Source organism: Ictidomys tridecemlineatus, chromosome 12 (genome assembly GCF_052094955.1).
Source record: "Ictidomys tridecemlineatus isolate mIctTri1 chromosome 12, mIctTri1.hap1, whole genome shotgun sequence".
NCBI lineage: Eukaryota > Metazoa > Chordata > Mammalia > Rodentia > Sciuridae > Ictidomys > Ictidomys tridecemlineatus.
Window position 1 is genome coordinate 90,203,186 of NC_135488.1, and position 12,980 is coordinate 90,216,165.

Here is a 12,980-nt window from a genome sequence, read left to right on the forward strand (position 1 = left end):
GCGGAGTAAATGAATCCTCCTCAAAGGGCGATAGTCACGGTCTGCCCCGCTTTGTCTGAGCTTCCCTTTGCCATCTCTTTGTTCATGTTCTAACTCCTCCCTGGTGACTTTCTTCTGCCATCAGCCTCCTGCCTACTCAAATATGCTGATTCTGTAGACTCTGTCACTCGCCTTTTTCTCTGTACAATCATTTATTAGAATGTGACTACAAATTACTTTGAGGCTTGCCTTTTAAGTAGAGTAAAAATAGATAATTAAAGCAGATTTGTACTAGAGATTCAATAATTACTATAATGAATATGCATTATGGAAGATACTACCTAATTACCAAAAATCCTTGTATTTAAATAGAGAAAATTAAATTTCAAATTAAAAACAACTATTTTAAATAAAGCAGGATTGTTTGTTGTCTAAAAAGAAAGAAGTACTCATCCTAATTACCCCTTTCTTTGTCACAGAGTGCTGCATGTTGGTGGAACCATTGTCTTGTTGCTTAATGAAGATCACCACAGGCTCCTTAAAGACTGCAGAGAGGGCAATAGCCCTCTCAACTCCAAGGGCAGCCACACCCATGAACCTGAAATTAAGAAATGCTTGAATCCTGAAGAAAACACTGGCACATCAGAGATGGTTCCATCTTCACATGAAACCAGTAACAACGCGTGCTTAAACAAGATGTCACCTTTTGGCTCTTTGGTGCCAGTGGAATACTACAAAGTTAGCTTAGGAAAAACAGAAGCATTCATATGCAAGTATAAGAAGTCACACAGTTCTGGACTGTAATGGGTTTGGGCTTGCTGCTAGCGAGCCAGGTGGAATCCTGTTTGTCCTGAGACTTTTTTTTTTTTTTTTTTGGCACTGGGGATTGTACCCAGGACTGTCCCACCACTGAGCTATATTCTCAGCACTTGCTATTTTTAAATTTTGACACAGGAGACGGGGACTCACTCAGTTACATAGGCTGGCCTCGAACTTTGATCCTCCTGCCTCAGCCTCCTGAGTAGCTGCATACTATCTTAGACCACCACACTTGCTCTGAGATTCTTTATAGCACCCACAGTTTCAAGTAAATACTCCCCTGAAGACAGGAGCTATGGTGAATTGGCACCCTCTCATTAAGAATTTCTGCTTTATGCTCCAAAGCACTCTACATTCTTAACAAAGAAAAGTCATTGAATATTTTGGGAAAAAACTCATGTTCTAAGGTCTGTCAATATGAAAATCCTGTTCTGCCATGCACAATTTATGAGCAGAGACTTCTGCTTCCAAATAAATATTTCTAAGGGTTCACATGAATCCTTCAGTCAACACAAGGTTGAGAAATTTTAACTATCAGGTTGTAGAAATGTAGAAACCTTTATGTGTAACTTCTTTTGATATTAAACTTGATTTTTTTGAACCTATAATTTTCTTCTCCATTGGAATGAAAATAATTTTTATTTGCAGTACATTTTATACAGCTCGTGATAAAAAATATCAGTGAAAATAATAACATGAATTAAGCCAGTAGCCTCCAACGTGATAGAAAATGAAGTTTACTTTTTTTTTTCTGAACAGCATTAATAAATTGCCCCCTTATGTGTCTTGTGTTGATTCTGTGAGAAGAAGAAATAGGAAGTTGATGAAAATATAGCTCTGATTTTTTTTTTCAACATCCTGATATAGTGGCTCAACTTTTTGTCTGACTTAATACCATTCAAACAACCTGTGTTTGGGAGATTTCCTACTATGTGAAGCCCCAAAATTTGCTTTCCAACCAGGGCATGGTCTGTCTTCCAGGCCAGTGTCAAGCTACATTACATGCACAAGCTGTGGCATTTGTGCCTGTGAGCTGCAGAAAAGTAGTCACCAGAACATTCCTGTCCTGAAGCTTGCCTCTCTGGCCTTCCTAGAAGTTCTGAGAGCCACCAGAGCTACCAGCTACCTCAACTACATTTCTTTTTTGTTAAAATTGTGTAGATTTTCTGTTAGCAACCAGAACCCTAACAGAGATGCTCTGAGGGGTTTCAAGCAACATGTCCCCAGACAGGTGATTCTGTTAGTAGTTATCTGGCTTGCTTAGGGTTAAAGATGACTTAAGCTAGTATTATAGAAAGTGTGTGGCATGTGATGATGGTAGAACAATTCATTATTCCTATGCTTATTCTACTGCTATGAGAAGCATCAATAACCTGAGAAACATAAGCAGGATTGAGGGTGAACTATCTACTTTTAACAGAATTTGACAACTAGAAGAAAAAGATCAAGATTCCCGTAGTCCTTATTCCTTGGGTTAATACAATGGCTTCAGCTATGGGCGACTTTGCCCCAGGGAACATCTGACCATTTTGGCTGCTACATCTTGGAAGAAAGGGTTGGAATCTAATGAACTAAGGAAAACCAAGGACACTATTAAACATCCTACAGTGCACAGGACAGTCCCTCACAACGATGAATTAATTGGTTCAGAATGTTAGCAGTGATCAAGTTTTGAAACAGTGGCTTTGTTCATGATAGAACATGCCAGGAATCTGTGTGTGTGTGTGTGTGTGTGTGTGTGTGTATGTGTGAGTGTATTTTAGTTCTATGTGGTGCTGGGGATTGAACCCAGGGCCTCAAAAGTGCTAGGCAAATGCTCTACTACTGAGCTACAACCCCAGCCCAAGGAATTTCTTAATGATTATTCCAGAGAACCTCTATTTCTGGTAGCCACTGGACTGAGCTAAAAAAATGAACTCAAGACTTTGATCCTGTGAGATGCTGAATTATCCACTGAATTCACAGCCTAGTAGGTCTCTAAGGTGAAAATTGGTACCTGATTAGGAAAGGGGGGACTCTGAGAATTGGGATGGAGACACAGGTGACTCAAATAACTCATAGCCCAGGGAACCTCCTGAGCCAGAAGCAGCAGCTCTGCCCCTTTCCTGATGAGGCTCTCCTGGAAGGTGCTCATAGCCTAGATTCTCTTGCACAGGGAAACCAGTTTTTTTCATGTGCTTCATGTCTCATTGCTTCTAGAACTTAAAGTCAGAGCCCAGGAGGCTTGAGGCCTGTGGAGGAAAAAGGCTTGCATATCAGAATTCCAAACACTTCTAATTGAGAAGGCAAAATCCTAGCAAATATGAGAGGATCCATTATGTCATTCGAGAAAAAGCTGGTTGTAATTTTAGATCAAATTGAATTTGTTGATACAGGGGCACTTAGCAAAGGTCCTGGCCAAGCAGCTGGGAGGGGCTCCAACAGTTTGACAACCAGTCAACCTGGATTCATTGGTTACCATCATCATCTGGAGCTGAATCCCAGAACTTTGGGATGTATAGAGAAAGAAATTCCAAGAGGTCAACATATTGGATTGGGCTGATGATACTTCCCCACTCTGTGTACCCCAAAGCCCTTCATCACAGCACTGAGGGGGAAAAATGCATTGGGGGGGTGGAGGGAAGCTCTGTAGTAGATTCTGTGGGCTGGGATCAGGTAGGATATGGCTACTGCAATGGGCCTCCTGTTTTCTCTGGGGGTAGATGGGATACCTCGGTGAGAGTCCAAGAAACAGCATGTAAAGACCAGAGACGAAAGAATTATGGAGACAGTAACACCAAAGTGGTGTCTAAACTAGAGCAGTTTTCATCTGCAAGGTTTGGGGTAAGGGTGAATCAGATACCATATCCCTAGATGCCACTAAGCTCCAAGTAGATAAAGTCTGTTAAACTCCTACTTCTTGTGCATAACCCCCACACATACACCCAGAAAAAAAAAGGTCTAGCAAGGAAAGTCTGACTTAAGCCACAGTAAAGTCATAGCCTATTACCCAATTCCCAGACCTGAATCTTCATATCCAACAGCCCTTTGAATGAACCGGAAGATAGATACCATTGAGTGAAGAAGCCCTCTTAGCCTTCATCAAAAAAGTACTATAGCTACTTAACAAGATAACAGCTCACTAAGGAAAGGGACCACCTAGACCTTTCAGGTGCTGGCTCACTGCCCCACACCAGCCCTAATCCCTGAACCCAAGTGCCACTGGGGAGGGCGGTGCTCAGGCAGCAAACGAATTTTTGACCCAGTAAATTCCACCACTCATGCAATAAATACTGCATATTCATTGAGCGCCAACCACTGTTCTAGGCACTTAGGATACATCAGTGAGCCCAACAAAGATCCCTCCCTTCATAAGACCCAAATATTCTAGGAGAAAAGAAAGAAAACAATAGACATTATTTATTTGACAGGTTACAAGGTAATAACAACAGTGGGACAGGGAAATGAGGTACAGTGGTGGGGGAGTAAGGAGGATGGAGACAGAAGTATTTTCCAATTTTAAATAGGTCAGGCCTCCTTGAGAATATGAGGAATGTGAGGATTGAGCAAATATTTAAAGGAGATGGAGAGTTAGGCATGGTGGCACAGGCTTGTAATCCCAGTGGCTTGGGAGGCTGAGGCAGGAGGATCTCAAGTTCAAAGCCAACCTCAGCAATTTTGCAAGGCCCTAAGCAACATAGTAAGATCTGATCAAAAATAAAAAGAGCTGCGGAGGTGGCTCAGCGGCTAAGCAACCCTGGGTTCACTCCCTGGTACCAAAATAAAGGAGACGGAGGAATGTTCTAGGAAGAAGAAATAGCCAGTGCAAAGATCTGAGGCGGGAGAATGCCTGATGTATTTTAAGAAGAGCAAAGAAAAGCAAATATGACTGGAGAAGAGCTAGTGAGGGAGGAAGGAGTGAGTGAGAGAGTGGGTGGCAGGTGGGCATGGTAGGTTAGGGTTAGATGAGGCCTGAGGACTACTGTAAAGATGGGCTTTTACTCAAAACCACTAAAGGAGTTTGGAACAGGTAAGAGAATCTAACATCCATTTAGGAATCATCGTAACTCCTGTATTACAATCGATTATAAGAAGGAAAAGGTGGAAACAGAGAAATCAGCTAGGACGGCTTTTTTTACAGTAATTGAAGCAAGATAAAGTGATACCCGCAGGATGGCAGCAGCAGAGGAGGCAAAAGGTGCGTGGATTCTGGATGCATTTTGAAAGTGGAACCAGCAGGATCTGCTGATATGTTTGATGTGGGGGGTGATAGATGGAGAGGAGACAGAAATGGCTAAGAATTGGGGGCAAGCACCTGGAACAACAGAGTTCCCATCAACTGAGAGCAGAACGGCTTCTGGGGCCATTGGGGAGGGGTTTGCAGAGTGGGTGGGGGCTATCAGAAGTTCAGTTTTAGACTTGCTAGTCTAGACAGTCTAATTTTGACTTGTCTAGTCAAGACAGTCTAAACTAGCAAATCCAGTTTAGACTTGCTTGCTAGACAGCTTTAGACTTGCTAATTTTAAAATGCACATTAAACAAAGTGGAGATGTCACGTAGGCAATTGAATATGTGAGTCTGCAGTTTAAGAAGAAAGGTCTGCTCTGGAGACATATATTAGGGAAATGTCAGTATTTAGAAAGCATGAAACTGGAGGGCATCACCAAAGTATTATGTATAGAGGGAATACTCTAGAGGGTTAGAGAAGGAATCTTCAAGGGCAACCAAGATGGAGGCCATTGAGCTAGGACAAGAACCCAAACTGTGCCGGCCTGAAAGCTTACAAACAATGGGTATGGAAGAGGGGTGGGCAACATTACAAATGCTGCAGGCCCACCAAGTAAGAAAAGGAGTGGAAATTAACCAATGAGGAGGTCACTGGTGGCTTTGAAAATGAGAGTTTTGTGGAGAGCAGTGAACCAAACCAGATGACAACAGGCTCAAGAGAACATAGGAGAAGAGCCAGAGGTAGAAAGCATTAGACAACACTTACCACTGATTTTTTGGAAAAGAAGAGTAAAGAAATGGGAAATGGGAGTAGTATATTGGTAGGAGAAGTGGAATCAAGAGAATGATTTTTTTTTTAATTGAGGGAAGGAGGGTGGAGAGAATGTTCCAGGAGAGAAAAAAGTTGATGTAATTAGAAAAATTGCTGAAAATGGGAAAATGCTGGAGAATAAGAGGATGGAACGCAGTCCACTAGTGGAGGAATTAGCTTTAGATAGGAGCATGAATAATTTATCCATGGTTATGGGTGGAAAGGCAGCAAACAGACATTTCTGCTAAAATATGATAGATGTGCTCCTAAAAAGGTTTTCATTCTCAAATTCATGCTCTAAGCAATTATGTGGAAAAAAATGGGTCGGGAAGACCATCCCAAATCTATCCAACTTTGCAACCTGAGTACTAACACCATCTTAGTAAACATAAAAGCACAAAGCCAGGGGCTGGGGTTGTGGCTCAGAGGTAGAGCACTCGCCTCGCACGTGCAAGACCTTGGGTCCAATCCTCAGCACCACATAAAAAAAAAATAAAGAAGTGAAATAAAGGTGTTGTGTCCAACTAAAACTAAAAAAAATAAATATAAAAAAAGCACAAACCCAGGCACAGTGGTGCCCACCTGTAATCCCAGCTATTCAGGAAGCAGGGGCAAGATGGAGGCCAGCCTTAGCAATATAAAAAAGAGAGAGAGAGAGAGAGAAGGAAAATATTAGCACAGTTTAAAAACATCATATTCCTAGTAAATAAGTGTATCAGTAAATAAAGAACTTCACCTTTTCAGGGAAAAGGCAAAGACACTGTAACAGAATTGGGCATAAAGAAAGATAAACTGCTGAATTATTCCAAAAGCATTTCTGTGGCACAATCTGTGGCAAAAAATGAACCAAGAAGAACATGCCATGTGGGCACCTTATTCTGCAACTTTCTCATTCTGCTGGTTCCATTGGTGCCCTTCTATTCTGCTGCTCTTATCTGGCGACACCAAACATGAATATGGTAAGGGAAAAAGTCACTTAGATACCAACCCAATTTCCACCTTGGAGTGACATCATCTCCCTACTTAGCAATAATATTTGAGCTAGTGCCATTACAGAACATGCATTGTAGGAGAGCAGACTGTAAGTGGGAACAGATGCTGGACAGTGGGCGGATCTGGCAGTGGGAGACTGTAGAAGTTCTTTTCTGATTACCTCAGTTTTCTCAGTGAAAAAACGAATGGTAAGTTCCTGAGCCCATAGTTGAAATAGCTTCCCCTCAGCCATCTGATCCATGAAATAAGGCTGTCAATTAATGAAAGGGCCAAGGTCACATTCCTTAGGCTTCCCCTTCCTGCCAAAATAACTCAACAGAAGCAATACCAAATGATTGTAGGAGTTGCAGGCATTAGTGCCACCAATAAGAAAGGCACAGACACTTGATGGAACTCTGTGACATCTGAAGGCAGTCCATGTCACCTTTGAGTTTGCTGCTCAGACTCATTCACTGTTAATGGAGGCCTGGGCAAAGCAAGGGCTCTCCAGCTGGTCTAGGTCCCACCAGAAGCAGCTCTACATTAATGCCCATATGACCTGGGAGACCTAGCGACACTCAGAGCATCTGTGACAGATCTGCATATTGCATGGTGCCTGTGGCCAATCCCGATAGGAGAAGAACAGCTGCAGCCTTTTAGCTTTTGGAACAAAGCCAAGCTTTCTTATGCAAGTAATTATTCTCCTTTTGGAAATAACCCTTAATTTGCCACTGGGAATTGACTTCAGGATACTAAGTGACCATGTGACCTAAATTGCTATCTTAAACTAAGAGTGCTTGCACCCACGAATCCCAAAGTGCTGTGGGCCCAGGACAGCAGTACGTGCTCATCAGATGGAAGTGGTCTACATGGGCACTGAGCTCCAACTTGCTGACTGGACTCAAGGGCTCGAGGGGCAGTTAGTGCTTTACCTTGATGACTCTCGCTGACCTCACTGCTACTCCTCCCTCACAGCGATGGTCTCATGAGAAATCCCCAAGGAGCAGTTTGATAAGGGGGAAGATGTCAAATCTGGTTTACAGATGAATGCAAGCAAGTTTTGTTGGTCCCTGCTGGAATCTAATCACTGAGGAATGTCGGACTCTCTCAGCATGAGGGACAGTGGGGGAAAGGAAGTCCTCCCAGGAAGCAGAACTGGAAGTAGTCCACTATGTATCCTGCCTAGAAGGCAAGATGGCCTGAGAGGCACATCTACAGCATGGCATACGGGGTAGCTAAGTTTGGATGCATGGTCAAGGACGTGAAAGAAGGTCTTGGAAAAAGGAATGTAGATGGGCATCTCAGAACATTATGGAAAAAAATTATGTATTCTTTAAAGATAAACATGACATATTTTGACATATTATACATACATGGAGTATAACTTATTCTAATTGGAATCCCATTCTTGTGGTCATACATGATGTGGAGTTACACTGGTCATGTATTCATATGTGAACCCAGGAAAGTTACGCCCAATTCATTCTACTCTCTTAGGGAAGAAAATGGGTGTCCCATGGAATGTTCGGAAAAGGCCCTCCTATAGAGCAGGTTCTATGTAGTAGAAGGTTGCCTGCCCTTTCCCCTGCAAAATTTTTCCTTTCCCCAGCCATCCTGGTACTTGCTCAGTAGCCTCCCAGACAGCTGGACATGGTTGCAGAGATGGAAATGATTCACCAGACTAGCAGGCCTTCTTACCAAGGCTGATGTGGCTACTAGCACTACTGACTACTTTTTAGCAGTTGTGACCAATCCCGAGACTTGTTATAAAACTCCATGCAAGAGTGGGATTACACTGGAGACCCTTCCCTTGGGGAGAAGGCAATAATTTGTCCTCACTGGAATAACCATTTGCTCTGGATTTGAATTCTCTCAACATTTTCCATGGACTTACCAAATTGATTTACTCACTTATCATTTATTTCCATCCAATAATACTTCTCACCAAAAAAGCTCCTTTTAAAGTAATATGAGGGCAATAACAGACACTCCGAGGATTTCTTGTCATATATCCTCTCACTTGAAACACAAGGCCTGTGGCACAGGGGATGACCTACTGAACTCAGCGTCCTTCAGAGATGGGATGCCTCCCTACCCGACGCTGTGTGCACCACAAACCAGGGACCAATAGATGGTGCTGTTTCTCCCATTTGCAACTCATCCCTGAAGTTCTCTGGTTTAGAGGTCACAAAGGCCTCTTTGGGAATCTTCAGGACATATTTCACACCTTCCCTTGGCCTCCACATCATCTCATCTCAGTGTCATTGCAACAAATAACCACTCAAACACCACCATCATCACCACCCCAGCCACCTCCAGCCCACGGGTCTCCGTCATTATAGGGCAACCACTAGAAAGGAGCCTTTTCAATGGGGAAATATATCCCCTGGTGTCAGGCAGTCTGGATTTGGTCTTCCAATTTTTTATTGGAATGATCCTGACCGCCAGTTTCCATACACCTGAGAAACTGGGGGGACCTATTCACCGTGAAGACCCACAATATGTTACAGTCCTCCTTGCCAGCCAGAAGGGAGAAACAGAAAGATAGCAATTGGTTCTGTGGGAATCTGAGTTTGAATGCAGCCATCACCTCTTTCTGGGAGAACAGGTAGGTACCCCCAAGTTCCCAGCTGCTCATTGTCAATGTAACTCTTGTGAGCCCCACGGTCTTTCATGGATAACCGTGCTCTTTACAAAATCGTTCCCAAGAGAGAAATTTTTCTGCTAGCAGACACAGCTATGAAACCATTGAATTAAGAGGTATTGATTATTTGGAATTCTTGATCCCACTGGCCAAAAGGCACAAAGGAGGTTAATAGTGTGGGTTGATATGTTTGTTCTTCCTACTCAGGGACAAGTATGTCTGGAACCCAGGAGTTAACCTAGGTTGTCATGAAACCACTAAGACTAAGATTTCTTTGCAGATAATTTATTTTGGGGAATGGGGAACTTGAAGGAGTAAAATAGGGAGAGAAAGAAATTTATCTAAGAATGTCCTATTGGGCTGTGAGAAGCTGCAATTGGATCCTGTAGACCCTTCTGAAGAGCTATGTAGAATGCTCCCCAGAACTGTCCACCCTCAGGGCCAAAGAAGAAGTATCCCCCAGGCCCATCGGTTGAGTAGGATGACTTTCAACTCCCTCTTACTTTTAGGATTTTTGTCTCCACAATTTAATCCATAATTTACAGAAGGTCAAATGAAACTAAAGGAAGAATGAAACCCCTCAGAAATCATGTTCTTGAAGTGGATGTATTACCCTTGTCAAAAGAAAGAATGAGCAAGCTCTTGTTTGCATGAAGTATAATTGCATTAGGTTCCATGGAAATACTGGGTGTTCAGAAGAAGTTCAAATGTGAAGTAAGAATGGATGTTGATAATGGGCATCCAAGATTGCCATAGAATGGTAAATTATGATATTTTCAGGCTACCTAGTATATTTTAACACTTTTCCAACATTTGGGGAATTTTCCAGCTTTTGAGTCCCACCTCTCCAAGGCAGAAACCAGAACACTAGTTTTCCAACCTCTATTCTAGGTAGAACGTAGGCCAGACACTGACAGGTGATTATCTGATTCGGACCGGAGCTGTTTTGAGGAAACAGGCACGATCCAACCTACTCTGTGGAAGTGTGGCAGCAGATGCATCTGGCCTCAAAGGTCAGCAGGGGCAGAGGGTGGTGTTCAGGGCGCAGCATCAAGGTGCAAGGGACAGGGCGGGCAGAAGAGGCATCATTCATCCCTGTTGCATGGATTGGATGGTGTTCTCGGTTCCCTAGACTAATTTTCTGGCCCATCCTAATGTAGTTTTTAATAAACTTCCTTTCTGCTGAACTGCCTCGAGTAGTTTCTGTTGATTGCAACTGAGGTTACTAGAACATTTGCTATCCTGCCATATGTATGCTATATGTAGCTCATTCTCAGTTGAGTGTCTCCTTAGTTTTTGCATGTTTCCCTGGCTTTATTTTCCAGGTGTAAGTTCTATCATTTTTTATTTCCCTTCCCCTAAGTCACTTTTAATGTCTTGGGCCTCTCAAAGATTTTTAAAAATGATGTCTTTCATTGTGTGCCTAAGCCTCATTTGCGTCTTTAAGAGAAAAGAAAAAAAAACATATGTGGGTGGACATCTTTGTGTGTCTGACCAAGATGCAGCAAATGGCAGGTAGAAAAACGTGTTTCTTCACCGACTTGAGAGACAGTGGTGTCAATCACAAGGGGGCAGCGGTTCTGATGATCTCTGTGTAGTTGAATAATTAAATCATGATTTCAGTTTCTGCTAAAATATCTTATATACCAAAATGCACACAACTATCGATCTTTTGGAAATTTTCCCAAAATTTAAGGATATTTTCTAATTGGAGTATTTTATATTCTTTTATTTTTCTTTCCAGAATAAGGCTCAGGGTGTGGCACTAAAAAAAAAAATTCAACTGACTATTGTTGTCTTAAACCAAATTCAACTGACTGTTGTTGGAAGCAAACAAATAAATAAATGCCTGTAGATCTGAGAACAGAATCAAAGGAACACTCAGAAGCCATGCAAGAGACAGCTATTAGAGAAATACTGAATTCCTTTGCAGCCTAGAAAACTGCATGTCATTAGGAATTCAAAATAAACCAAGGTTCAAGAGGAACTGCTCACTTCGATGTTGGATAAATATGGTTGTTCAGGGAACTTTGCAAGAAAGCCTTTGGACTCCATGGGAGAGATGCAAAGTCTAAACAGAGAAATTCCTGCGAATTAGGAATTCTCAAAAGAATATTTTCATGCATGCTTATATTTTCCTACAGTGTGTGCAGCCCCTTGGAACTCCATATCCTTTCAGTCATTCATTTGTTCCTTCATTCAGGCATGTATGAGTACTAGCTATGACAGTTCTCTGAAAGGGAAGCTGGGCAGAGGGTGGGAGGGCAGCAGCCAGAAGTCATGGTTTAGGAAAGAAGGAAATAATCCTGACCTTTGGAAACAGAGGGCTGAAGCTGCTCTCTGAAAAAAAAAAACCTTGATGGAGGGAGTCGGGGAAAACCTCTGAGAGAAGATGAAAGAAACAACTGAAAACATGCCCGAGTACATGAAGAGCTCAGCTTGTTCTTTTAGTTAAATTCCATGAATTTATGCTGTTCAAGAGCTTCGGGAGATCTGCAGTGTAATCTTGCCACAATTGATTACTGTTGTGGGTCTTCATTGGGTTCCTTCTGCAGGAACCGCCTCTCGGATGGGCTCAGAAGAGCAGTTAGGCAGGCCCTGCCCTCCTGCCCCCCTTGCTCACAGGTCATTTCTACCCTTTGGTACAAAAAAAGCTACACTTTTGTGATTCCTGCCCTTGACATCTTCATGTGGTTTGAAATCGATTTTGCCCGTGGAAGAGAAGTTTTATTGACCGTATGTTTTGCCAGGGAGTCCACACGTCCAGGACTGGCCTCTGGGCATTAACATGAGAAAAACTGGTTCACCAGACCAGGGGGTTTTGTCTTGGTTTTTACACAAGTCAGATAATGTCACCCTTCCGCTTACTTTCCATTTTACTCAGAATAAAGCCCAAAGTCTTGATCTGGCCCCAGAAGCCCCTCCCCCTCCCCCACCCCCCCACCCCCTGTTTCATTCTCTTTTGCTAACCCTGGAGTCATGCAAAGCTCTTCCATATTGGCTGCTCCCTGTCCTGGACTGTTTGCCCAGAGGCCTGCACTGACTCAAGTGTCTGCTTGTTAGAGAGGCCATGCCTCACCTGCCTATCTAAATGGCCACCACCTGGTCCTTCACATTGGATTCTCCTAGCACCTCCCTTTCTCTCTGTAGCACCTATCACCACCACACATTACCTAAGACAAGCTGGTCCCATTGGCTTTGGGCCATTGCAATAGCAACTCCTTGAGGGCCTCAGCTTTATCTGATCTGTCCCTTGTTTACCTCCCACACTCCAGTCAGTCTCTGGCACACACTCTGCAGTCAATATAGATTTGATAAACAAATGACCCCATGAATGAGTGAGCAAGGGAACAGCGATGCTGGTCACTCCTCCTATGACCACACATGTCTTTGTTGTGTGGAGATGTCCCTCTTTTCACTGAGGTCCCAGAACCAATTTGCTACTGCGGGGGCCTTCTCTTAAAGAGACCACAGACAATAGTAAATGGAGCTTCCAAATAACACAAGAATATAAACCTGAAAAACAGAGACTGGGAGGCAGCCGGTCTA

The 12,980-nt window shown here is 43.0% G+C and overlaps 1 protein-coding gene across 2 annotated transcripts in view; it reads left to right on the forward strand.

Annotated features, from left to right (window-relative positions):
* The window catches only part of Thumpd2 (THUMP domain 2 tRNA and snRNA guanosine methyltransferase), a 45,552-nt gene extending 44,146 nt beyond the window's left edge, over positions 1-1,406 (forward strand). For both annotated transcript variants that reach the window (XM_005324536.5, XM_040271094.2), the window contains one exon: positions 459-1,406. In XM_005324536.5, coding sequence (XP_005324593.2) covers positions 459-783 — 325 coding nt within the window. In that variant the 3' untranslated portion in view covers positions 784-1,406. The remainder of the gene's footprint in view (positions 1-458) is intronic.
* The last annotated feature ends 11,574 nt before the right edge of the window (positions 1,407-12,980 follow it).